Below are 27993 nucleotides of genomic sequence, written 5' to 3'. Positions count from 1 at the left end.
CCGGATCACTACAAACAAAAGGAGTGGAAGAACACAGGACATATTGTACAATAAAATGTTTTATTGAATGCAGTTGGTTGCCTTGTTTATTCTGTTCTATTTACCAAACTCCTTTCTTGTCTAAAATTGAACAGTTGCTGGTGATAAGGGTTAGATTCAACTTGCATCAAGTACTACAAATATAAGTGTTGTTAATGTGGTAGGCTAAATTGTAAGTGGGCTGATGAATAAAAAAACGTTTAACAAGACCCATTTACTTCAACCGTCTAAGGTTAAACGTTAAGTGGAACAATATAGTCCTCATTAGGCTACTGTTTGGTATGTACAGTATGGTACAGTACAGTTTGTACAGTATGGTAGCTAGCATAGCCATTTCTAGCTCTGCTTCACAATATTGCGTTATGTATAAGTTCATGTAATACATGCATGTTAAAGTATCAGACATACATGATACAACACACCAGTAACCAATTGACATTATGTGTTAATATACCGAAAATGTCCGTGAATCGAGATGGTGCTGCTGCCTGTCCCGCCGAAAACCATTCAAACAGGTTGACAGCAGTGGGGGTTTTGTTTAACTACAGGGAGCTACCGGAAGCACGTGACAAAAAAGCTCTAGCTTTTTTCCTGTGTTTCACTGGCAGTGAGTGTTCACAATGTTGTATTTCACTCCATTCTACACCAAACACGTCAGGGAGGACTGCCTTTCGTAGATACGAGTCTGCTGAAGATAGCCAGAATATCGGATTTATTTAACCGAGCCTGTTTCATTCATCATTTGCCTGAGAAACAGGGCCGGATTAACCATTAGGGCAACTGGGCACTTGCCCAGGGGCACATGACATCTAAGGGGCCCTGGACAATGTCAACTAAAATGTTACATCACGTTATGAACGCAGTCCTAACTTTCCTTAATGTGAGTACTTTATTACAACTCGTTCGATCAAAATGTTATGTTAAAATCACGTCAAAAACAGTGTTTGTGTAGTCTAGTAGTAGCCAGTGCCGCCGCTCACTATGCGCTGTGCGTAGGGCACCAACTCCTGAGGGGGCACCAAAAAGTAGCCAACTGAAAAATCATCATAGTTATAATACTTATAATACCGATATTATTTTAGTATAGAAATATTAGACACGTATATTACAAAACAGGCAGAACAAGAGATGTAGCCTATTTAAATGCTCACAAAAAGTTACGATGGTGCCCCCCCCACAAAACAAAACAAATAGGCTACACACTCAACTTCCCAAGCTCGCTGTGGGTGCCCTTCCCTCAGTGGGCTGACGAACTTTGACAGTAGGCTAGGTCAACTTTTCTAAGATGGGCTTAAAACGAGTCAGGAGAAGGAAAAAAGAAAGAAAGAGACTGCGAGATGGTGCCCGTGCATCACTTTCAGGTAAGTCCATGTTTAATCATTGTTAAATACGGGAAATGTGCTGCTAATTTAATGGTTAGCCTATGCATACACCTCAAACTTGCTGACGTTATTGCTAATGTTAGCACACTCAAATATGTTAATTTAGTTAGGTGCAAGCTAGATTGAGATTTTACTGTTAAACATTATCTATGCATTTTACAAGTAACTGCGCCAGCTAGCTGTTACTTTCTTACCTACTGTCTGCCAAGATTTTACCAATTGAAAAACGGCTTGTAAAATGTTTATTTTACATAAAGCTCAAAAAACTATTTTGCGCTCAAATAAAGGCCCAAAAAATTCGCTCGCGCGCTCGCAATAATTTGGGACATCCGTAACTAGCATCACATCAAACACAGGGGGGGGGGGCCTTAAGCCTTGTTGCCCAGGGCACAGAAAATTGTTAATCCGGCCCTGCTGAGAAAGCGACTTCCGTTGGCCAGCTTCATTGAAAACCATTCAAACCGGTTGACAGCAGTGGGGTTTTTTGGAACTACAGCGAGCTACATGAACCACTTGATCACGTGTCGGCGAGATCAAAGCGTGTCGCAACTCTCTTTTTCTATGGCTCTGGTGCAGCTATGATTGCTAACGCGCTGAGGGTAGAGAATAACAGAAATGTAGCTAGAATCCACACCTCAAACAAGATGACCTAGACGCAAAACTGTACGTCCAATCCAAAAAATAAGGATATTTTCCAAGACCCAAGACATTCTTTATATGTCTGTGCAGTCAGAAATACGACTCTACCTGCAGTTTCGAAAACGTGTTCCTTTTGGTTTCCTGGTGCTTGTTTGTTTGGTTGCCACGGAGATGGAGCAGCTGTGATCGCTAACGAGCTGGGCAGAGAGAATAACAAATTTAGCTAGAATCCACACCTCAAAGAAGTTAACCTAGACGCAAAACTATACGTCCAATCCAAAAAATAAGGATATTTTCCGAGACCCAAGACTGCCGAAACCAGAGATGTCCTTTATATGTCTGTTTGGTCAGAAATACGACTCAAAATCTTGTTCCTTCGGCTTTCTCTGACCAATTTTACCCACCTCTCCATTGAAGTTAGTGAGATAATTTGAAAGGCTGCTCTCGCTTCAAGGCTCATAGCTGAAAATCTGTAAATGTCAGCTCTTTAGTAGTTACATTGGTCATTCATAAAAATCAAGGAGCAAAAGTTTATGTATTTGAAACTGTCATAATTCAAAATTGGCTGAATATTTGAAAAATCTGAATCATTTGGGAATAGCTGAATGTCTTGTGAACATTTTAAAGGTTGAATGGTGTCTCTAGCTGAAAGTATACTGAAGTACTTAAGTTTGAAAGAGGAGGAAGCTTTTTTAATGATTTGAAAGGATTTTTTCTTGCAGCAAACACACTAATAATAATAATAATAAATATAGCTGCAAGCAGCAATGGAGGGGCCAAGCAGTCCAGAGCAGTACATGGCCTCCATAGCACTTGCGCAACAATTAAGTCACAACAACCTGTTGCACTCATGCAACACACCAAGTTTGGTTGAAATATGTTTGCGTTCAAGAGTACTGAGAGTTCAAAGTTATTTTTCTGGTATAACACCGCAGGCCTCCTCTGCTCCTCATGGGAACGATGGAACCCAAGTCTGGTGACAATCACGCATATGGTTGCTGAGATATGCTCTTGCGCCTCGTTTGGCGGCTTTGCCACCGCTTTTGATCGTCTCTACCGAACAAACGTTTTTGAAAATTGAAAATTCATCTAATTCCTTTTGTGAAACTAGGTCTAAAGATCATCTTTGCCAAATTTGGTAAACATTGGACAAAAATTGGGGCGTGCAAAAGGTTTTTACACTTTTCCATAAAATCCAAAATGGCGGCCACGTCCATTCGAATTTTATGAAAAGTTATTAATAGTCAGGCTTGATATCTCACAAGACATCAACAGACAAATAAATTACTTTATTAAGGTAAAAACTTCAACAGTTATTAGCCAAAACACGTTTATGCTTCCGGCCACGCCCCCTTTTAGTCACATGACACAATTCTTGGAGGACATCCTTAGAATAAAGTTCCGAGTAGGCGTACCAACTTTGGTGTCACTGCCTCAAAGAACTGCTGAGATATGGTTTCACTTCCTGTTTGGCGGCTTTTCTGCAGAATTTGATTGGCTGTACCGGAAAAACGGTTGTGAGGATCAAAATTATTTTCGATAACTTTTGTGAGGCTTGGTCTGAAGATCATATCTGGTAATTTTGAAGAAGATTTGACAAAATTTCTAGGAGGAGTAGGCTTTCAAAGGTTTTTGATACAACCGGAAATAGCGGAAATTCTATATAACCGGAAATTGACGTCATAGGGTGCGTTGAACTCGGCCTGATCCAGGGAATCCAATGGTTCCTCATTTTTGAAAATGAGTCATACGGTTCAAAAGTTGCGTGTGTAAACACAACTCCAACTTTGACCCATTGGTGGCGCTAGAGTGCCAAGGTATGAAACTTTGTGAATTGGACCAGGGGACTGTCCCCAATGAGTGTGCCAAATTTCACAACTTTCGACCAAGCGCTTCTAGGGCCTGCCAAAGACACCCAGTCTTAAGAAGTATAATAATAAATATAGCTGCAGGCAGCAATGGCGGGTTCCTCCTCAGCATTGCAAACCATTACAAAATTGACATGACACAGACATGTATTTCATACATGTACACAACATTTCAAGACAATTGGATCAATGGCTGATTTGAAGTCATTTTTTGAAATTCTTCACAAATTGTCACTGTAGAGAAATATCCATGCTGCCGACATTATGGGTTCTTGAGACTTATTTGTTCCCCATTGGCAATAAGGCATGCGTACCAACTTTTAGACATGTTGGACTGACAGGGTTAAAATGCCACCCTTTTGAAAGTGACAACTTTGAAGCGTGTTGTGTCAGGCCACCTGTGCTCTGGTCAGGCCCATCATGCAGAGATCCATTCTTTAAAAGCTTTGATTACAACAATAACTTTATGAAAGTGAGGATACACTTCACTAAAGGAGGTGTGTAGGTTATGTACTACTACTGCTTGCTCTGCCCACACACTTTCCCCATCCATGCTGTTTCCCTCTATCCCAGCGCAGGTCATGCCAAGGCATAAATGCGGCAGCCGTATGAGTATTAGAAGTAGCCCAAAAAACATACCATACACAGTCACACTGTTTTCAAAACTGAAACTGGTTAGAAGACCATGGCTATTAGAACTCTACCTGAATTGAGCTCTCTCTAGAGTCTCAGTCAAACAACTGTCAAGAGTCATGTAGGGAACTGGACCAAGGTATAGCTAATGTCCAGCTGTTAGCAAGTGTACCTTGTGATGGTACAGCAGCTTAACAATACTTTGTCATGGTCAGACTCTCTGATCCCATTAAACTACACAACATGCACAATCAGGGTGACCAACAGTATTAACTTAAGTAAAAAACAATAACATTACACACATTTAAGTGAACGAACACAACAACTGAAATCCCTTGCACAGCTGTTGTAACCAAACTATTTTCCACAGCTATTTGCGTTTTTGGTGTGCACTGCATGCTGGGTACCCAAGGGCGCTGACGCTACAATATTTATTATCTAGCTGTCTTCCGGCTGTGTAATATGACGAGATGCTAGCGATGAAAACATGAAAGCTTGTCTCGGGGGGTCATGCATGTGATCTCACTACAAGCTTTTGATTACACGTGAGGACTGTTAGCAAAGTATTTCTATTCGTGTTTTGTTAGTGATTGAATGGTAATGTCAGCTAGCTAAAAACAATGTTAGTTAGCTTGGCTAAAATGGTTTTCATAGCAACAGATATCAACAAATCAGATCAATCTAACTTTATTCAGAAGGGGGGGGGGGTGGGAACATATAAACTAGAGGTGAAATGGTAGGCATTGTTCTGCCTTGAAGCTGCATGCGCATCCTCATTGTTTGTAACCACCAACCCATCTATATGTAAAGATAACATCCAAGCTAGCAATTTCGCCAAATTTGACTGCAGATTTTTTACACCATATGTACTTCGTTATGGTTTTTGAGTCAAACAACTTGCTAAATGATTAAATGTCTGTTAAATGTCAAATCCAACTTTAAATGTATAAAAGAGAGAATTAAACCTAGAGGTTTAAAAGGCTACATTTGTCTAAACTGACATGCACAAACTCAGAGCACTGAGTTTCAACATCCATGTACACATTTTGTCTCTATTTTTTACTCTACTCTTTAACGCATGACTATGTTTAACTTAATGTCAGCACCTCTCTGTCATCAATTGTCTCTGGAGTGGGGGATGGGGGCTTCTTATCCAACAAATTACATCCCTGAACTTTTAAAACATATCAATGGCCTACTACAATTGTAAACATCCTTTGGCCTTCCCATGCTGGGAAGAAAACTACAGTTTTTCTTTGATTAAACGTTGACCTTGAATAAACGCTGCACCAAAAATGAACATTGTGTAATAAATGGCACCTTCGATTAAACGCCTCCCCACAAAAATCAGAAAACGGTTATTTAATTGGTTAAATTAAAACACAGTATTTATTACACAAGTAATTTACAAGTGTAGCATACTATTATCCCATGAAACACTGGCAGGCACAAGTGTCTTTCTTGCTACAGATTTATTTGAAGCTTTTTCTCCAAATCCACCGTTAAAACTAAACTCACGCTGTAATGAGAAAATAAAGACCACTTAAGCTTAATATGAACATGCAATGACATGCGCAGCATGTAAATAACATTCACCAAAGTCAAATACAGACACAAAACAACATACTTTGTTGGCTGCATGCTGTAGCCTACACAAGGGAATAGAGGTTTCCTTAGATTGCTAACAACCTCTATAACAACCTTAAACTTATCACTTAGAGTGAATGTGCATAAAGCTCCAGGACCTGACAACATCCCTGGCTGTGTTCTCAAGGCCTGTGCTCCTGAACTGGCAGAGGTGTTCACTGACATCTTTAACCTCTCCCTGTCGCAGTCTGTCGTCCCCAATAGGTTCAAGGGAGCCACCATCATCCCAGTCTCTAAGAAACCATCAGTGAGCTGTCTCAATGATTACCGCCCTGTTGCCCTGTTGTGATGAAATGCTTTGAGACGTTAGTCAAAGACCACATTACATTCTGCCTGTCACCTGCATTAGACCCACTCCAGTTTGCATATAGGCCGAACAGGTCTACAGATGATGTTGTAGCTTTGGCCTTGAACACTGCTCTCTTTCACTTGGATCAGAACAACATATACGTGCGGATGCTCTTCATCGACTTCAGCTCCGTTTTCAACACCATAGTACCATCCAGGCTCATCATGAAACTACAGGACCGGAACATCAGTCCTTCCATGTGCAGCTGGATAGGACACAGGCAGTACGGCTAGGTAACATCACCCCACCAGTCTAACACTCAGCACTGGTGCCCCACAGAGTTGTGTGTTAAGCCCACTGTTGTACTCTCTGTTCACCTATGGTTGTGCAGCCACAAACAGCTCCAACACTATCATTATGTTTGCAGATGACACCACCATTATCGGCTGCATCAAGAATGGTGATGAGTCTGCCTACAGAGCAGAGGTGGCAACAATGACATCCTGGTGTCAGCATAACAGCCTGTTGCTTAATGTAGCAAAAACCAAGGAGTTGATAGTGGACTACAGGCGGCTGCAGGGAGAACATGCACCCATTCACATCGAGGGCACAGCTATGGAGAGTCAAAAGTTTCAGATTTTTTGGTATCAACATCAGTGAGGATCTGAGCTGGACCACCATATTGGTGTGGTTACAAGGACAGCGAAACAGAGGCTCTTTTTTCAGCGGCGACTGTGGAAATTTGGCATGGACTGCACTATACTGACCAATTTTTACCGGTGCACCATTGTGAGCATACTGACTGGTGGCATTACAACATGGTTTGGCAACAGCACTGCCCAGGACAGGAAGACACTACAAAGAGTGGTCAAATCTGCACAGCGTATTACAAGGACTGCATTACCATCCATTCAGGACCTTTACAGCCAGCGGTGCAGGAGAAAGGCCAAGTGGATCATTTCTGACCCTAGTCATCCCTGCCACAGTCTTTTCTCCCTCCTGCCTTCTGGAAGGCGATACAAGAGTATAAGGTCCTGTACCATCAGATACAGGGATAGTTTTCTCACACATGCCATAAGGATGCTGAACTGTCCTTGAAATATCTTTTTGCACTACAATTTTTCTTATTTTTTCTACCCTTTTTCTCCATCCTTTAGTATTGAATTTTTTTATTCTGCAAGTTGAACGGACATTGAGCACAAAGAATTTCATTACTTATAAATGCTGTTTATGAGTATATGATAATAAACTTGAACTTGAAACTTTTATCAGAGCTTTAAATTGTCTGTGCTTCGCTTGCTGTTAGGTTGTCGACTCTCTCACTCATGAGCGTCCCAAAAGGCCTTCAAAATAAAGTCACGTAATAATTCTGAATACAATTATATAATTCTAAATTAAGACATTGCTTGAAAAAAAATTATACATTATTATAATGCAATTGCGACAATTGCATTCAGGCCTATAGATAGTTATACATATTGTATACAATATGGCGAGGTAGCTGACTTAACCATTCCTGAATGTACTTTTCATCAACACCAAGTTTGCGTGCTATAGATCTGTTGCTGGTGGTGAGTGCTTTCTGCACAGGTTTCTGTTTGAAAGCTAAAGTGTAAGAATGTTACGGCATGCTGCGTCAGATTTGTACACAAAGTAGAGACACGCGCGGCATACATTTTACACTGGGCTTTTGTTTGACTTCCTTGTCTATTCTGTGTTTGTCTATGGCTGCACTGCAGCTACAATTCACTGAATCTCTCTTACCAATTAAACGTTGCCCTTGAATGAACGCCACCCTCGAATAAACGCTGCACCACTAACTGCTCTATTAAAAGGGTTCACTATGAAGCAAACCATTCTAACAAAATAATAACAACATTTACAATGATTTCAACAAGAAGTCTCTCTGACTTGACAACTCTCTAAACAAGCAACTTTCCAAAGCAATCTCTGAAACAGCTGACCAGTGTGGTAATTTTATGTTGACAACTAAACCGCTGATTGGAAGTGCGCGGCTGATTGCCAATCACGAGATAGGGAGACTGATAGCCAACCGCCAACAAACGCTGACTAGACCATACCTGCATGCAGCGAATAGAAAGAAAGAGGGGAGAAAAGAAAAAACACACAACCACAACTATACAGACTGAATTAGGACATTTTAAACATGGGTCCGTAACAAAGACGTTGTTAAAAATGCTCATTCACATTCATTTTTCTCAATTAATCTTATCACTTAAACACACTGGTTTAGCATTTTTTCCCACAAGGAAGTCTAACCTCAACAGTGGATCCTTGGTCCCTGGATCTCTTGCTGGAACATGGCATCTAAAAAACACATAGAAAAACCATCAAAAACTATGAAATGTAACATACCACACTACTGCTTAACAATTTCATAGTCTTACATTATCATAACTTCATACTCAACAGTTCTAGTATACAGACCTTTAAGAAAATATTGAAATGGTTAGGATTCTCAAAACACCAATCTCTGTACTTAAAAAAAATATTTAGACATCCATTATTTACCTTTATTCAATTTACACTGTCTACATTCAAATTTAAGTCTGTAAAATGTAAACATAGAGAAACGGACTCGACTATAAATACAAATTAAGACCAATTGAGAACAATTTATCTTGCAAATGGTTTTTACTTTAAATTCATGTTTCACCAAAAGAATCATCACAGTTTAACACAAATAACCAAACCTTACTGTTAAAATACTGCCAAGCCACTGACTCACATTAGAAAATTAAAACAAATAAACATAGCCTAGAAGATGTACCTGTAGGTCAATTACATAATCAAGAGCATGGAGTAGGAATGGATGGATGACAAAATACCCCGCCGAGCCCAATCCATTAAATATTTCCTACCCATAAGTTAATTTCCTGAAATGCAATAATTCACCAACATTTTGACAATTTCATGCTCCAAACTTTGTGGGAACAGTTTGGAGATGGCCCCTTCCTGTTCTAACATGACTGTGCAACAGTGCACAAAGCAAGGCCCATAAACACATGGATGAGAGAGATTGGTGTGGACGAACTTGAGTGGCCTGCACACAGTCCTGACCTCAACCCAATACAACACCTTTGGGATGAATTAGAGCAGGGACTACGAGCCAAACCTTCTTGTTCCACATCAATGTTGGACCTCACAAATGCACTTCTGGAAGAATGGTAAAACATTTCCATAAACCTCTTAAACCTTGTGGAAAGCCTTCCTAGACGAGTTGAAACTATTATAGCTACAAAGGGTGGTCCGACATCATATCCTATGGTTTAAGAATGAGATGTCACTCACGTTCATGAGCGTGTAAAGGCAACCGAGCGAATACTTTGGCAATTTAGTGTATAAAATTGATACAAATATAAAATGTTATCAAGAGATGGGAAATCGTGCAGCATAGTACAACATGCCGATTACAAACGTATTGTAGCTCTATAGGCTTTCAATGGAACTCCTAAACGATCAAACCATGAACCCAAACAAAGCTAGCAAGCAAAACAACCATGGTACCATTGCTACTTGTTTAATGCTAGGTAGCTCTATCTGTGCAGCAAACTAGGCTACCTAGCTACAGTTTGGAAAAGAATAACTTACGATGTGAAGACCGTAGAAATAGAACAACCCAACCGCATAGTTACGCACAGTATACAAATTTCAAACGCGTCTCACAGAAGCAAGTATAATGTTAAAGATTGTACGGCTTGCTAGCCTGTAATACTGCCTGTACAAAGAGAAATCCTTAGCTCAGCTAGCCTACTGTAGATAGATTAGCTGCTATCCTGTTTACAACAGTATAAAAGTCTTCAAGTTATCATACGAATACAAACGCTAAAATACATGTTTTGTACTGCCGTTGTAGGCTCTTATTACTCACTGTCAAATGTAACAATGAAAATCTCTGAGGGCTGCAGGAGTCTCGTCAGTCGTTGTCTTCAAGTCTTCTCCAACTATAAAATGGTCTTCTTCTTGTGCGTCGTACCAAGCTCGCGCGAGCCCCTTGTGTGTGTGAGAATGTGGAGCACGCGCGCACAGGAGCAAAGGGAGAGAGGATTTGGGGAAACAGCCCTAGAAATTAGCCAAGCATGCATGTTTCAAATATTCACTAAAAATCGAGTTTTCATGTTACAGTCAACTTTTTCTCAGATTTGTGTACTCAACATTCTCAAGAGTCTTCATATGAACTAGTGATTGAATCAGAGTATCAGTTTTTGGCCGGCGGATGTGTAAAGCATTATTTTAGCATTAGCAATAAATTCAATTTGCTTTATATCAATCATTTTTTGAGGTATGAAGTTGCCTTTGCACATGGTAACATGTTGTAGTGTCTTCCACGTGACATACCAAGTTTGGTGTTGATATCTCAAAGATTTGCTGAGATTTGACCAAACGTCCTGTTTGGTTGCTTTGTTGCAGATTTTGATTGGCTCTACCGGACAAACGGTTTTGAAAATCAGAAATCCCTACGATAACTTTTGTGAGGCTCAGTCTGGATATCATCTATGGCAATTTTGAAGAAAATTCGACCAAAAATGTAGGAGGAGTAGGGAAAAAACGCGTTTCCTTAATCTTTATTGTACAGAAAAATCCAATATGGCGGCCGTTATAGCTTCTTGAGGCTTTTTTATTCCTCATGAGAAATAAGGCATATGTAATGAATTTCAGAATTTTGGGACTTATGGCCTGCAAATGGCATCAATTTGAAAATTGACATATTGGGGCGTGGCCTGTAGCGCCACCTATTGTCTCACATGGCCCATGTTTGGTATGGTAGTTACTAATGGTCTGCAGTTTCAACATGCCAAATTTCACAACTTTTTACGGTACTGGTCTAGGGGCTGCCATTGACTCCCATGGGTAAAAAATAATAATACCACCAATAACAATAGGGTTCTCCTACCGGAGGAACCCTAATAATAATAAAACTAACAATAACAATAGGTTTCCTCCTTATGGAGGAATCCTAAATATAGCTGCAAGCAGCAATGGCGGATTCCTCCTAACATTGCGAACCATTGAAAAATGTATATTCTTCAAAAATTGTCACTGTATAGAAACATCCATGCTGTAGACTTACCAATGGGATACCAAATCTGAAATGCAATACCATCAAGATCCACAAGGGCTTTTATTTCAAGCCAAGGAGTGAAGGGAGGGGGCTTGGTGAGCCTACCCATTCCAGAAAGCCTTGTATCTTTGTGTATGAGGGCGTGGCCTGTAGCGTCACTTATGGGTGATATTGGGCCATTTGTGGTGTGGTAGTTACTCTTGGCCTATACTATCAATGTTTCAGGATTTTGAGAACTTTTTACCATTGCATACAAAATCGGAAATGCAATACCATCAAGATCCACATGGGCCTTTGCTAAAGACCAAGCAATGAGTGGGGGCTTGGTCAGCCCACAATTGCCTGAAATGTTGTGTATGTGTCTCGCCAAGCTTGTGTGTGTCAAGGGAAAGGCTGAGTGTGTGAGAATGTGGAGCGCGCGCTGAGGAGCAGGGGAGACATTTCATTGGAAATTCCCTTAACAATTAGCCAAGCATGCATTTTTCAAATATTCACCAAATTCAACTTTTCATCTTACAGTCAACTTTTTCTGAGATTTGTGTACTAAACATTCTCAAGAGTCTTCATGAAATTCTGATTGAATCAGAGTTTTTTGACTGGCGGATGTGGCGGACTGGCAGCTTCGCTGCTTGGCCCCTAATAACTAGAGAGGGTACAATTTCTGGGGAAATTGTAGGGTGTGCTTGCTTGCGTCGGTTGCACAGGGGTCCGTTTTTGAATGACATTTTTACAACTGATATTTCTGTATATTTTATATAAAAATGCATACTTATTATTTATAAAGATGACATAGATTTAAAAGCATTTTTTTTTTGCTGCTCATTTACAACTGAAAATACGAGTGAAGTGTAGAATGAAATAGATGTCTTCTCATTTCCCCTGCAAGAGGCAGCCTCATCGTTGAAACAAAACGAATACATTGGGCAGACCGGTGTAAAAATGGACCTAATCTCTATGACTTAAACGTCATTTTAAGTTTTTCCCTTCTCATGATATTTTCAGGCATTTAGCCTACTCATTGCATTCATTCATTAATAAAGAACCCCCTTTGAAGATTATTCTACGACGTTACCCGGCAGTAGAAGATGGAATCGCGATTCAAACAGTACCATCTGCTAACTGAAAATATGCCCCCCAAAACGTAAATAAGCTTGACATTTATTTAGTGGAAAATCGCTCATTCATAAAAAGCTCACTGGTAGCGATCATTGTCAGTAACAACGCAAAATGCGATATAGCCCTTTGTGGAGAAGCTGCCCGGTAAATTGTACTACTACGGTACAGTACTAGACTACTGCTGTGTTCGTCTTGGTAGCGATTGCGTTGGTTGAATTGGATTTAACGTTCCGTTGTACGGTTTAAGCTGAAATTAATTATTTTCATGAACAGATTGACAACGTTTAGGCTGTGGCAATGAAGTTCAGGTTAGTAGTTAGATAGACTTTTGATTTAAGTAAGGGGAGTGCCGAACATGTTCTGTCGCCGTTTTACTTCCTACAGTTGTGTAAGCTAGATGTTTTTGTAGTGTGTCTCACGTAAGCTACAGCGTTGCAGTGAGCTACACTGGTTTGAAACCACAGGTAATGGTTTTTTCACCAACAAATCGTTTACTAATGTCAGAATAAACCCTACAACAAAAATGTATATGTGAGGAATGTTTATTTTAACGATTGAAAACAGATAACGCTACATCATAGACCACTGTAGTATGTGTTGCCCGGGCAACACAGGCTAATGTCATGATGCTAATACTTCAGTGAAATAGTACACTACTGTTTCCGAAAGTAGATGTACTTCCTTAATAATATCAGCTTATATTGTACATTACACATCACAATTGTGTGTCATATCACAAAGTAAAATTAGTAAATAGTTATCACCTGGCCTCTTTGCTTGTGGCGTTTCTGCAGCTGCCTTGCAGTAAAGCTATAGTTAGCCTAGCTATCTCCCAGAAGTTAACGAGCTGCTAAACTAATATTCTGCTAGAGGTAGTCACGAGAGTTTTCGTGACGTTAGTGACGTAAGTAGCGTCATTGACTGTGGTTAGCAAGTTAGCCACCGTTAGCTTCACTTTTCGACACAAAAACGTAATTTCTACTTAAACCGTGCAATGGAACGTAAATCCCAATACAAGCAACTCAATCGCTACCAAGACGAAACTTTTGACACCTACGTTGTCTATGTAGGCCAAATATTGACTGAGTTTTAGGGGGGCAAAAAGAAATAAAAATAATAATAATAATATATATGTGAGAGAACAAAGGTTGTGCTCTCGCCGAAGGCTTGAGCACACCCAATAATAATAATACTAACAATAACAATAGGTGCCTCGCAGCTTCGCTGCTTGGCCCCTAATAATAATAATACTAACAATAACAATAGGTGCCTCGCAGCTTCGCTGCTTGGCCCCTAATAACAAGTATGCAGAATAACTATTGTTTGTGCTTGCAGCAAACACACTAATAAATAATATATATGTGAGAGAACAAAGGTTGTGCCCGTCCAATCCAAAAAATAAGGATATTTTCCGAGACCCAAGACTCTGCCGAGATATTCTTTATATGTTTGTGCAGTCAGAAATACGACTCTACCTGCAGTTTCGAAAACGTGTTCCTTTTGGTTTCCTGGTGCGTGTTTGTTTGGTTGCCACGTCGATGGAGCAGCTGTGATCGCTAACAAGCTGGGCAGAGAGAATAACAAATTTAGCTAGAATCCACACCTCAAACAAGTTAACCTAGACGCAAAACTATACGTCCAATCCAAAAAATAAGGATATTTTCCGAGACCAAAGACTCTGCCGAAACCAGAGATGTCCTTTATATGTCTGTTTGGTCAGAAATACGACTCAAAATCTTGTTCCTTCGGCTTTCTCTGACCAATTTTACCCACCTCTCCATTGAAGTTAGTGAGATAATTTGAAAGGCTGCTCTCGCTTCAAGGCTCATAGCTGAAAATCTGTAAATGTCAGCTCTTTAGTAGTTACATTGGTCATTCATAAAAATCAAGGAGCAAAAGTTTATATATTTGAAACTGTCATAATTCAAAATTGGCTGAATATTTGAAAAAGCTGAATCATTTGGGAATAGCTGAATGTCTTGTGAACATTTTAAAGGTTGAATGGTGTCTCTAGCTGAAAGTATGCTGAAGTACTTAAGTTTGAAAGAGGAGGAAGCTTTTTTAATGATTTGAAAGGATTTTTTCTTGCAGCAAACATACTACTAATAATAATAATAATAATAACAAGTATGCAGAATAACTAGTGTTTGTGCTTGCAGCAAACACACTAATAAATAATATATATGTGAGAGAACAAAGGTTGTGCCCTTGCTGAAGGCAAAGCACACCCAATAATAATATATATGTGAGAGAACAAAGGTTGTGCTCTTGCCAAAGGCAAGCACACCCTAACCTACTGAACCTACTGAACCCTGCGAGCCACAGTCTTTGCTTTTTACCAATACTAATAAAAATGTCAAAATATAATGTAACTAATTCAAATCCAAAACACACAATCTCAGGCCCAGCAGTCCAGAACCTATGTTGCTCAAGCCTTTCGATTACAAGCCGCAGTCTTTGCGGTGTCTCGAGCCACAGTCTTTGCGGTATCTCGAGCCAGTCTTTGCAGTATCTCGAGCCACAGTGGTTTCCCAATATAAATAAAATGTAACACAATCCGTAAAAACAATAATACAAGTCAAACACAAGACGCAGTCTTTGAGGGAATCCAAAAAATCAATAAAAAAATAATACAACTGATAAAAACTAATTTGATCTCAGAAGGTTTTATTACCTTCTGAGATCATATTAGTTCAATGCTTTGGTAAAACGATTTTAAGCTGTCTTTTGAAAATGTTTAGCTTGTTTGCTTCCCTAATATTTATGGGTAATGTGTTCCATAGTTTTGGGGCGTAATTGACAAAGGCCGCATCACCTTGATGAGTATCCTTTGTCATCTCTAATAGGAGCTGGTGAGGCTTCTACAGCAGACCCTGAGGAGCTCCCAGTGTGAACAATATCCAGCAGGCAGCCCTACTGCGGACTCAACCCCAGGTCAAGATCCAAGCCTAGAACCAGGCCCAGGGGGAGATAAGCAACAAGCCCAGGCCCAGGCTCTCCTCCAGGAGAGGGAGGAGCAGATCAAGGCCCTGTGTGGCCATATGGAGCGGCTTGGCCTGGAGAAGGAGAGCCTACAGCAAGAGCTGAAGGGCCTGAAAATCAAGGTGGGTGAGATCAATGACCAGCTTGGTATGCTGATGGAGACAATCCAGGCCAAGGATGAAGTCATCATCAAGCTCTCCCAGCAGAGTGGTGAGGGTTGCGACGGTTCCCCAGAGGGCAGCTCACCACCCCCAAACAAGGACCAGCAGGAACTGGACAACCTCAAGGTAAACACAGCACTAGTATCTACACATGAGAGCATACATGCTGTAATACTAAATATAACTATATGACTTGGCTGAGAGGAAGGAAGTGAATGAACCAACTGACCTCAGTACTTTCTAAGCTGGTACTTCAGAAGTCACACATCTTTTTGAGTTTGGCAAAAGTGAATTTTCAAACCAGACATTCAGTTCATTTAAATCGTAATTATTTTTAGTACCTGAGGACTGAGTATTGTTCATGTATTTTTGTAGGACAGTCTAGAAGGATACAAGTCTCAGAACAAGTTCCTGAACAAAGAAATCCTGGAGCTTACCGTTCTACGCAGGAATGCAGAGAGCAGAGAGAAAGCAATGGAGGCGAAGGTAAAATAGATTATTCTGTGGTGGCTGAGGTTTGGTTGTTCGTTGGTGTTAAACTGTGCTACTGATAATAGAAACAGGAACAGACTTTTAGAGGAAGTCTCTCAGCTGTAGACACTTGTGAAACCATGTGTCTACTCATTTGAAAATGCCATCCAAATAAAATACTAGTTTCTCAAACAATCGTGTGTACTCATGTTTTTGTGCCAGTACACAGTCCTAGAGGCCCAGCTGTGCCAGGTGGAGAGTAAGTACCTGGTTCTGCTCCAGGAGGTGAAGACCCCAGTGTGTTCATTCTCAGAGCAGACTCAGGCCAGCGAGGTCATCTCCAGATTGCTCGAGGACGCCCTGCAGGTTGAGACCACTGACGTGCAAGAACACACCATCTTCAAGCCACATCCCGTCAGGTACTGCACTTAATCAGCATTCATAGAGTTAGGAACTATGTTTTTAATTCATATTTTTACACAATGTAAAGAAACATGATTTGATGACTCATTGACCTGAGTGTTGTCTGTGTATCTCCTCTTTTCTGCACAGTGAGTATGACGTATATGGTTTCAAAACGGTCCCTGAGGAGGAGGATGAGGAGGAGAAGCTGGTGGCCAAAGTTAGGGCCCTGGACCTGCACTCACTCTCCCTGACCGACAAGGAGGTGTCTGTGGGGGTGAAGTGGGAGAACTACCTGTCCAGCACCATGAACAGGGAGATGGTGCGCTCCCCGGAGCTCAAGACCCTGATGCGAAGCGGAGTGCCTCATGTGCACCGTTCCAAAGTGTGGCGCTGGTGCGTGGCCTTCCATGTCAAGAAATTCCGTGACAGCTTAGCGACAGACTACTATGAAACCCTCCTGCGTGTGGCCCGGGAGAAACCCAACCCGGCCTCCAAACAGATCGAGCTGGACCTGCTGCGAACTCTTCCTAACAACAAGCACTACTCCTCCCCCAGCGCAGATGGCATCCAGAAACTCAGGAACGTGCTGATGGCCTTCTCCTGGAGGAACCCAGACATCGGCTACTGCCAAGGCCTCAACAGGTATAGGGAGGGCCTTGGTTTTTAAGCATGTGACCTGTTGCCAAATGCTGCACATTAAGTAGATGTTTACTGTGCTTAAAAGATAAGATATGTCTGGATGAATGGTTATCAACTTTCTTTTCAAAGTTTCTGCTCAGGGTTAATAAGGTGACATTATTTTGCCACAGGTGCTTACTGGGAGCTATTTTGTTATGTATCCTCAGCTCTTTTAAGTCTGTCTCGATTATGGTGCTAATCAGTATGACTCTCTCTTCTCTTGTCAGGCTGGCAGCCATTGCGCTTCTCTATCTAGACCAGGAGGATGCCTTTTGGTGCCTCATAGCCATTGTAGAAGTCTTCATGCCTCGGGACTACTACACCAAGACACTGCTGGGCTCACAGGTGAACACACTGCTTCAAGGTCTGGGGCCGGTTGCACAAAACACCTTAAGTTAAGATTTTCCTTAAAGTCAGAGTTACGGTTTCCTTAAAATATAATCGGTTGCACAAAGCACCCTTAAGTCTTTTCCTTAAGGTTTACTTAAATATTCCCTTAAGTATTTAAGGTTTTCTGCTTAGCTTTGTCTTATACTTAAGGATTCCCTTAAAGTTTGTTAAAGTGTTGCATGATAGCCCTTAGCAAACAAAGTAAGGAAGAAAACTTAAGGCACCTCTGACTTATTCTTTACCGCAACGTGGCCGAGTTTATGGAGATACATGAACCCATCCCACACCTATAGTACTGTTAGGCTATTGTGCTGCAGTCTAAATATGAAGGCTATTTATGCGTCGGCTACCGCTGTAAGTAGCTAGACTCACGCCGGTAAATGCAGAGTAAAGATCTCATTTTGATCTACACAGTTAGAAGAAGTAGCTCTCACTTAAACGTTACTGTGTAGGCTAGCAACAAGACCTACAAGTAAAGTTGGTATCACCAGTTTTATTGGACTCCCTCCTGTAATTGGTTATCTATTTTTTGGACATAACAGTCCATATCATATATTTTTTTTTCTTTACATAGACAACGTCGATGTCAAAAGTTTCGTCTTGGTAGCGATTGAGTTGCTTGTATTTGTATTTACGTTCCGTTGCACGGTTTAAGTAGAAATTACGTTTTTGTGGCGAAAAGTGAAGCTAACAGTGGCTAACTTGCTAGCCACAATCAATGACACTACTTACGTCACTAACGTCACGGAAACTCGCGTGACTACCTCTAGCAGAACATTAGCAGAGAATGTCTAATATAGAGAGAACTGCCACTCTCGGGAAACTTCCGGGTTCTGAACTGGTTGCAGTTCCACTCTAGTTCCATATGAGGGCGCTAACGGTCGAGTGCAGAATGAATGGAGGTCTATGGAGCTATACCCCTCAAAATCCACTTTTCTCAGGATATAATTTTTTTTCTAGCAATTTGAATTTTGAATTCGAAAGGGGAGGCAAAACAAATACACACAGCGTGTTATGGGCAACAACGACTCAACCTGTAAGAAATAGAAAGGACATAAGTGCTCGTTCATTCAATTTTCAACCTATAATCCTTGTTGAACATATAAAAACTACAATAAAATCTGAGATTTCTCAACGACAATCAGGTGAAAGAGACTAATTTAGCCGTTTAGCTCCATTGACTCCCATTCATTCTGCACTCGACCGCGGTCACTCCCAGTGGAACTCTGGTGGAACTGCAACAAAATTCGGTACAATGGGGCTTAATAGGGAGTGGCCAGGCTCTCCTTAACCCTTGTGTTATCTTCGGGTCATTCTGACCCATCAGTCATTGTGATCCACCGTCGTATTGCGACAACTTTACCGCATACAAAAACAAAGTGAAGCATTTTCTTTTAACCGTTGGGCTGTCTCAGACCCCCCACATTGCGATGGTTAAAAGAAAAAAAAAATATTCGTTTTTGTATTGGGTAAAATTGGGTAAACACAACGATGGTTCGTTGTGAACCTTTGGTTCATTTGACCCGAAGGCAGCACATGGGTTAAACAGGCTCTGACATTAGTTTAGCAGCTCGTTAATTTCTGGGAGATAGCTAAGCTAACTGCTTTACTGCAAGGCAGCTGCAGAAACGCCACAAGCAAAGAGGCCAGGGTGATAACTATTTACTAATTGGGTGTGCTTTGCCTTCGTTAAGGGCACAACCTTTGTTCTCTCACATATATATTTGGGTGTGCTTTGCCTTCGGCAAGGGCACCAACCTTTGTTCTCTCACATATATATTTATTATTATTTATTTTTGACCCCCGAAGCCTCAGTCAATATTTGGACTACATAGACAACCTAGGTGTCAAAAGTTTTGTCTTGGTAGCGATTGAGTTGCTTGTATTTTTATTTACGTTCCGTTGCATGGTTTAAGTAGAAATTGGGTTTTTGTGCCAAAAAGTGCCTTCTGTCAACAAAGGGTACTCAGTGCTAGCCTACGTCACTACGTCAGCACACATTAGCAACGACGCATGGATACAACGTGATAGAGACGTTCTAGCACGCAAGTTGGAGCTTGGATTATGGGTGAAAAATGCCAACTCCCAAAATTACCAACCATTGGGCTTTGTTGAGAAAGCAATTTCGAGTGGAACTGCCATCTCGGATTTTTGATTTAGGTCGTGAAAGTCTTTGTAATTTGAGCGAGTGCGGGTCGCCCGTGAGACTGCCTAGCCATGCAAGCGTCATAGTCTAGTATTTTCGTAATTTTATAGTTGGTCAATTCTACACCAAAAAACAGAAGGAGGGCAATGATATGACGATATGACTATTGTGAAGACAGCCAGATGGTGAGATTTTAATGTAGGTTGCTGTAAAAACTTTGATTGGTTTGCTACGTGAGAGCCCCGTCAGCCTCCGTTGACGATTGCGTCAGCTGTTGTCGATCTCTGATGAGTATTTTCTTAATTTCGTACCAGGGTCAATTCTACATCAAAAATCAGAAGGAGAAGGAGGGCAGTGTTTTAAAGATATGGCGATTGCGAAGACAGCCAGCGGGTCAGCATATTTTTGTGATTTGTGTAAAACTTGGAATTTGAGTGACACCGCAGCTTGTTTTGACGTTAGCCTCAGTCAGACTTGACTCGCCCACTGGCAGTGTAGTACTGTCTTCAATGCCACAGCTAAACTTTATGTCAAAAGAAACGTTCTCATTTCCGGCACTTTCAAACAATCAGTGAAATGTGGAGCAACAGCAGCTAGCTTGCCTCTAGCAAACTTATTTTGAATTAGCCATTTCCCCCTACATTAATGTCAAACTTATTTACGTTTTGGGGGGCATATTTTCAGTTAGCAGACGGTACTGTTTGAATCGCGATTCCATCTGAAATATACTGCCAGTGACAACGTTGTCAGAGTAGCTTGTTTCAAAGGGGGTTTGCAGCTGTTTCAAAGGGTGTTCTTAATGAAATATGCAATATGAGTAGGCTAAATGCTTGAAAATATCACTAGAAGGGAAAAACTTAGAGGACAGACCCACTTGCAACCGACGCAAGCAAGCACACCCTACAATTTCCCCAGAAATTGTACCCTCTCTAGTTATTATTTGTTGGAATGCTGCTTCAGCATTCCAACAAATCTTTATTCAACTTCTTATTCTATTTGTTCCGCGACACCTTTCAGCGCCTTCAAATCTTCAGCTATTAAAACCGTTCAGCTATCAAAAAATTCAGCAGTTTCAGGCTATGACTGCTATATCTTTTCAGCTTTGTACCTCTTATGCTTGAATTAATATAAATCAATATTCATAATATTTTTAACATGGTTTTCCAAGTTTTCTTTCTCAAATCCTCTCAATCCTCTTAAACTTCTTCAACTTTCAAATCCTTCTTCTTCCTCAATCCTTCAGCTACAGCCACCATTTAAACTTTAACATGTTGACAAAACCCTAAACATTTTTTTTTTAATCAGCTTTTTGATATCTATTCAACTTTTTGTAATATCACTGATTATGTTTCATGAGTTTTTCAAACCGTTTCTGAGATTTACATGGGTGTGTATGTGAGAGCCTTAGAGTGCTGACTGAAACGCTTAGAGTGGAGAGGAGCTTCGAAATCAGTTTCAAAAAGTATTTCTAGTTTGCCAGCATTGCCACAATTTTGGATCAATAGATAGCTAATTTTGTGCTGGTCGTAGACAGTTGTCTGTGGAATCCAACAGACGTACACATTTGTTCAGAGCCCCACGAAGTCCAACTCTTGCCCCATAGAGACCAATGCAAATCTGGTGACACATTTCTCAGAGAAAGCAGAAGTTAGACGTTTTTGAAACTGCCGGTAGTCGTATTTCTGAGCGCACAGACATATAAAGGATATCTTTGGTTTCGGCAAAGTCTTGGGTCTCGGAAAATATCCTTATTTTTTGGATTGGACGTATAGTTTTGCATCTAGGTTAACTTGTTTGAGGTGTGGATTCTAGCTACATTTCTGTTATTCGCTCTGCCCTCAGCACGTTAGCAATCATAGATGCACCATCACCGTGGCAACCAAACAGACATGCGCCACTCAGTCTCTTACACAGGTGATTGGTATTAGCTTATTAGTGGAGACACAAGACAAGCTATTCAGTCAACTAGTCTCATTAAAGGACTAAGAGCACCTAATAATTCTGCAGATGCTGCTAATATCTCTTTTACTACTATTGCTAATGGAACTGTTTTGTTCTACTACGCCATTGAGTGCGTCCACTTGACCATGAGAAACCCGATTACTAGCAATTGTCGGTTTATGCCAATAATACGATTAGGCTACTCCGTTTATATGTGTCTTTTTATTAATCGTTGTATGCTCCACGGACAAAACTTGCACCATCATCCTTCTGCAACAAAGTGTCGCCGTGTCTTCCTGTATCGGCCCTACTGCTGTATGTTTAATTCAATCAACACATTGAATCCTACTGAGAAAGCCGAGTAAACACACTCAATGATAGGCTACATGATCTGCTATTACGATCCCAGATATAATTTCAGCTGTTAAAACTATAATATTCTTGTTACGACTAGCTAGCCTACTTCTTCTTCTGTTTAACAGTTCAGCTTTCAGCTTCTCCCGCATTGTAGGCTATTTAAGCTCTTAGCTTTGTTAGATGATGCAGTTCAGCTTCCACACTGCCTCTTGAAATTCAACTATTTCTTTGATTGCTTCACAACGTTCAAACGTATTCTCCCGCATTGTATTTAAGCACTTAGCTTTGTTAGATGATGAAGTTCAGCTTCCACACTGCATCTTTTGTGTGACTCACACATTTTTGGAATTCATTTCAGCTTTCAGCTTGCGGGTATTTTCTCATTTCTGTATTTTCAGCAATTAAAAATAAATAAATTCATCTTTCAGCATTCCAATGCATTTTCTGCAGGAAATGCACTTTCTAGTTATTATTGTGAGAATGCTGTTAAGCATTCTCACAATTCTCACTATTGTTTTCCTGTTTCTCTTTATTTTTGGAATGCTGCTTCAGCATTCCAAGTATTGTTCTTTGAATCTTTATTCAACTTATTGTGAGAATGCTGTTCAGCATTCTCACTATTGTTTTTCCAACTTCTTAGTTCTTCCGCCGTTTTTTGTCCTTTAACTAGTCCTGCATACTTTCGACGATTCCTACAATTTTTGTATCAAAACGTTCAGCTCCTTCAGGAGATGAGTGCTATGTCTTTTGGTATTTCTCACTTTTATACTTTTTAAGATATTAAGGTTTTTGTGCAAATTATTCTCCCATTAAAGTAATGGTAAATCCTTTCAAATCATTAAAATGCTTCCTCCTCTTTCAAACGTAACTACTTCAGGATACTTTCAGCTAGAGAAACCATTCAACCTTTAAAATGTTCACAAGACATTCAGCTATTCCCAAATTATTCAGCTTTTTCAAATATTCAGCCAATTTTGAATTATGACAGTTTGAAATACATTAAAATGTTTGCTCCTTCTTGAATTTATGAATGAGCAGCAAGCAGAGTGGCACACTGCTGCCTGATCTTTTTCTGATATTCAACTAAATTGTCAAACAAATTCCTCTAACTTTCATATAGTTTAACTTACAGAAACAAATTCTACCTTAAAATGTAGGAAAGATTGTCCTCTTTCAGCCAATGTAACTACTAAAGAGCTCACATTTACAGATTTTCAGCTATGAGCCTTGAAGCAAGAGCAGCCTTTCAAATTCTCTCACTAACTTCAATGGAGAGGTGGGTAAAATCCGTCAGAGAAAGCAAGAAGGAAGACGATTTCGAAACTGCCGGTAGAGACATATTTCTGACAGCACAGACATATAAAGGACATCTCTAGTTTCTGCAGAGTCTTTGGTCTTGGAAAATATCCTAATTTTCTTGATTGGACGTGTAGTTTTGCGTCTAGGTCAACTTGTTTGAGGTGTGGATGCTAGGTAAATGTTTGTTTTTCTCTCTGCCTAGCTCGTTAGCTATCACAGCTGCGCCATCACCGTGGCAACCAAACAGACACCAAACAGACACGCACCGTTTTCGAGTCGGCTCTTCAGATATGCGAGCCAGCTCCCAACGTTCACCTTCAAGAGCCGGCTCTTAGAGCCGGATCGTTCGCGAACGACCCATCACTACGCACAGTCATATAAAGGATATCTATGGTTTCGGCAGAGTTTGGGTCTCGGAAAATATCCTTATTTTTTGGATTGGACGTATAGTTTTGCGTCTAGGTTAACTTGTTTGAGGTGTGGATTCTAGCTATATTTCTGTTATTCTCTCTTATAATCAAGCTAGCGCGATGGCTCTCCATAACTTAAAACGTTTCGACTTCTTTTCCACAATCGACCAAATTGGCCAAACAAGGTATGTACATTGAGCTTAAAGTGTACATAATCTAGCTAGATCGTTTTTATTTTAGCAAGTTTCAGAGAAATCTGCAAAAATCGAGGCTCAAGACTGTCATAGCTGACCGTCACGAACAGCCAAACCGGGGCTGGGATAAGTGTTTGCTGCAGCTGGCGTTAATCCTACAAACAAACGCTTCATCACTGGAAAGTACCCTCTAGTTTTTGTTGCAATTTCGTCCTACATTCGTTGTTTTTTGTTGGCAGTTATTTGTGGATCAAATTTTCTTTTTAGTATGTGCTTTCTTTTGTTGTATTCTTGTAGAAGCACAATATTTTCTTGCCTTCTTCGATTTTTTTCATAGGTCTAGCTAGAGCTTAGCTCTAGCTTAAGCTTTGTAAGGTGATGCACTAGCGATACAACTGAACAAACACGGTCTCCGTGGAAATGTCATTTTTTACTGCTGTGAAATCACGTTCAATGTAGTAAATCCCTTAAAGTTTCACCTTAGCTAAGGAAACCATTTAACGGATTCTGTGCAACACCCTTAGGTAAGGAGAAATGTACCCTTAAGTGTCATAGTTGGGGAAAAAACTTAAGGTGTTTTGTGCAACCGGCTCCTGGTCTAATTGGGAGACATTTTTGGTTTGCCCCCTGTTGAGCATGCAGGACATGCCTGTTTCTCCTTGTGACAGAGGGTGCTGCTCATGGCTCATTAGCATAATAATGTATAGCAGTGGTTTGCATTATTGGGTGTGCTCAAGCCTTCGGCGAGAGCACAACCTTTGTTCTCTCACATATATATTATTGGGTGTGCTCAAGCCTTCGGCGAGAGCACAACCTTTGTTCTCTCACATATATATTTATTGTGAGAATGCTGTTCAGCATTCTCACTATTGTTTTTCAACTTCTTAGTTCTTCCGCCGTTTTTTGGCCTTTAACTCGTTCTGCATACTTTCACCGATTCCTACAATTTAGGTATCAAAACGTTCAGCTCCTTCAGGAGATGATGGCTATGACTTTTGGTATTTCTCACTTTTATACTTTTTAAGACATTAAGGTTTTTGTGCAAATTATTCTCCCATTAAAAGTAATGGTAAATCCTTTCAAATCATTAAAAAGCTTCCTCCTCTTTCAAACGTAACTACTTCAGCTTACTTTCAGCTAGAGACACCATTCAACCTTTAAAATGTTCACAAGACATTCAGCTATTCCCAAATGATTCAGCTTTTTCAAATGTTCAGCCAATTTTGAATTATGACAGTTTAAAATACATTAAAATGTTTGCTCCTTCTTGATTTTTATGAATGAGCAGCAAGCAGAGTGGCACACTCTGCTTGCTGCTCTTTTTCTGATATTCAACTAATTTGTCAAACAAATTCCTCTAACGTTCATATAGTTTAACTTACAGAAACAAGTTATACCTTAAAATGTAGGAAAAATTGTCCTCTTTCAGCCAATGTAACTACTAAAGAGCTCACATTTACAGATTTTCAGCTATGAGCCTTGAAGCGAGAGCAGCCTTTCAAATTCTCTCACTAACTTCAATGGAGAGGTGAGTAAAATCAGTCAGAGAAAGCAAGAAGGAACAAGATTTTGAAACTGCCGATAGAGTCGTATTTCTGACCGCACAGACATATAAAGGACATCTCTGGTTTCGGCAGAGTCTTGGGTCTCGGAAAATATCCTTATATTTTGGATTGGACGTATAGTTTTGCGTCTAGGTCAACTTGTTTGAGGTGTGGATGCTAGGTAAATGTTCGTTTTTCTCTCTGCCTAGCTCGTTAGCTATCACAGCTGCGCCATCACCGTGGCAACCAAACAAACAAGCACCAGGAAAGCAAAAGGAACACGTTTTTGAAACTGCAGGTAGAGTCGTATTTCTGACTGCACAGACATATAAAGAATATCTCTGGTTTCGGCAGAGTCTTGGGTCTCGGAAAATATCCTTATATTTTGGATTGGATGTACAGTTTTGCGTCTAGGTTATCTTGTTTGAGGTGTGGATTCTAGCTACATTTCTCTTATTCTCTGCCCTCAGCGCGTTAGCAATCATAGCTGCACCATCACTGTAACAGACACGCACCACTCAGTCTCTCACACAGGTGATTGGTACGTTTACTTGACCATGAGAAACACGATTACTAGCAATTGTCGGTTTATGACAATAATACGATTACTCCGTTTACATGTGTAATTAGTTATGCGATTACTCAATAAACGCGTCTACATGATTCTTTTTTATTAATCGTTGTATGCTCCACGGACAAAACTTGCACCATCATCCTTCTGCAACAAAGTGTCGCCGTGTCTTCCTGTATCGGCCCTACTGCTGTATGTTTCATTCCATCAACACATTGAATCCAACTAAGAAAGCCGAGTAAACGCATAGGCTACATCTGCTACTGCTAATACTATCCCAACTATAATTTAATCTGTTAAAACGATAATATTCTTGTTACGACTAGCTAGCCTACTTCTTCTTCTGTTTAACAGTTCAGCTTTCAGCTTCTCCCACATTGTAGGCTATTTTATCTCTTAGCTTTGTTAAGATGATGCAGTTCAGCTTCCACACTGCCTCTTTTGTGTGACTCACACATTTTTGAAATTCATTTCAGCTTGCGGGTATTTTCTCATTTCTCACTTTTATACTTTTTAAAATATTAAGGTTTTTGTGCAAATTATTCTCCCTTTAAAAGTAATGGTAAATCCTTTCAAATCATTGTTGGAATGCTGCTCCAGCCCCTTTCAAAAATACCTTTCGGTTGCTTTGAAGCTTCAGCTTATAACTTTCTACTAAATTTTCACTATTTTCAGCTTTTTTAGCATGGTCAGCTATCCCCATTCAGGTTTTCAGCATTCTCACTGCTGTTTCGCAGGAACAGCCTTTTCTAGTTGTGAGAATGCTGGTGTTTTTCAACTTCTTAGTTCTTCCGCCGTTTTTTGGCCTTTAACTCGTTCTGCATACTTTAACCGATTCCTACAACTTTTGTATCAAAACGTTCAGCTCATTCAGGAGATGATGGCTATGACTTTTGGTATTTCTCACTTTTATACTTTTTAAGACATTAAGGTTTTTGTGCAAATTATTCTCCCATTAAAAGTAATGGTAAATCCTTTCAAATCATTAAAAAGCTTCCTCCTCTTTCAAACGTAACTACTTCAGCTTACTTTCAGCTAGAGACACCATTCAACCTTTAAAATGTTCACAAGACATTCAGCTATTCCCAAATGTTTCAGCTTTTTCAAATGTTCAGCCAATTTTGAATTATGACAGTTTGAAATACATTAAAATGTTTGCTCCTTCTTGATTTTTATGAATGAGCAGCAAGCAGAGTGTTGCTGCTCTTTTTCTGATATTCAACTAATTTGTCAAACAAATTCCTCTAACGTTCATATAGTTTAACTTACAGAAACACGTTATACCTTAAAATGTAGGAAAAATTGTCCTCTTTCAGCCAATGTAACTACTAAAGAGCTCACATTTACAGATTTTCAGCTTTGAGCCTTGAAGCGAGAGCAGCCTTTCAAATTCTCTCACTAACTTCAATGGAGAGGTGAGTAAAATCAGTCAGAGAAAGCAAGAAGGAACAAGATTTTGAAACTGCCGATAGAGTCGTATTTCTGACCGCACAGACATATAAAGGACATCTCTGGTTTCGGCAGAGTCTTGGGTCTCGGAAAATATCCTTATATTTTGGATTGGACGTATAGTTTTGCGTCTAGGTCAACTTGTTTGAGGTGTGGATGCTAGGTAAATGTTCGTTTTTCTCTCTGCCTAGCTCGTTAGCTATCACAGCTGCGCCATCACCGTGGCAACCAAACAAACAAGCACCAGGAAAGCAAAAGGAACACGTTTTTGAAACTGCAGGTAGAGTCGTATTTCTGAC

At 40.3% G+C, this 27993-nt stretch overlaps 1 protein-coding gene across 4 annotated transcripts in view; it reads left to right on the top strand.

Annotated features, from left to right (window-relative positions):
• Positions 1-27993, top strand: part of tbc1d2b (TBC1 domain family, member 2B) — a 126296-nt gene that overhangs the window by 78900 nt on the left and 19403 nt on the right. For 3 of the 4 annotated variants that reach the window (XM_062461543.1, XM_062461541.1, XM_062461544.1), the window contains exons 6-10: positions 15543-15965; positions 16215-16325; positions 16533-16729; positions 16863-17357; positions 17621-17738. In XM_062461543.1, the coding sequence (XP_062317527.1) occupies positions 15543-15965; positions 16215-16325; positions 16533-16729; positions 16863-17357; positions 17621-17738 (1344 nt within the window). The remainder of the gene's footprint in view (positions 1-15542; positions 15966-16214; positions 16326-16532; positions 16730-16862; positions 17358-17620; positions 17739-27993) is intronic. The other variant, XM_062461542.1, reaches the window with a different exon arrangement.

Source organism: Osmerus eperlanus, chromosome 5 (genome assembly GCF_963692335.1).
Source record: "Osmerus eperlanus chromosome 5, fOsmEpe2.1, whole genome shotgun sequence".
NCBI classification, from domain to species: Eukaryota; Metazoa; Chordata; class Actinopteri; order Osmeriformes; family Osmeridae; genus Osmerus; species Osmerus eperlanus.
This window is presented reverse-complemented; position numbering and strand designations above follow the sequence as displayed.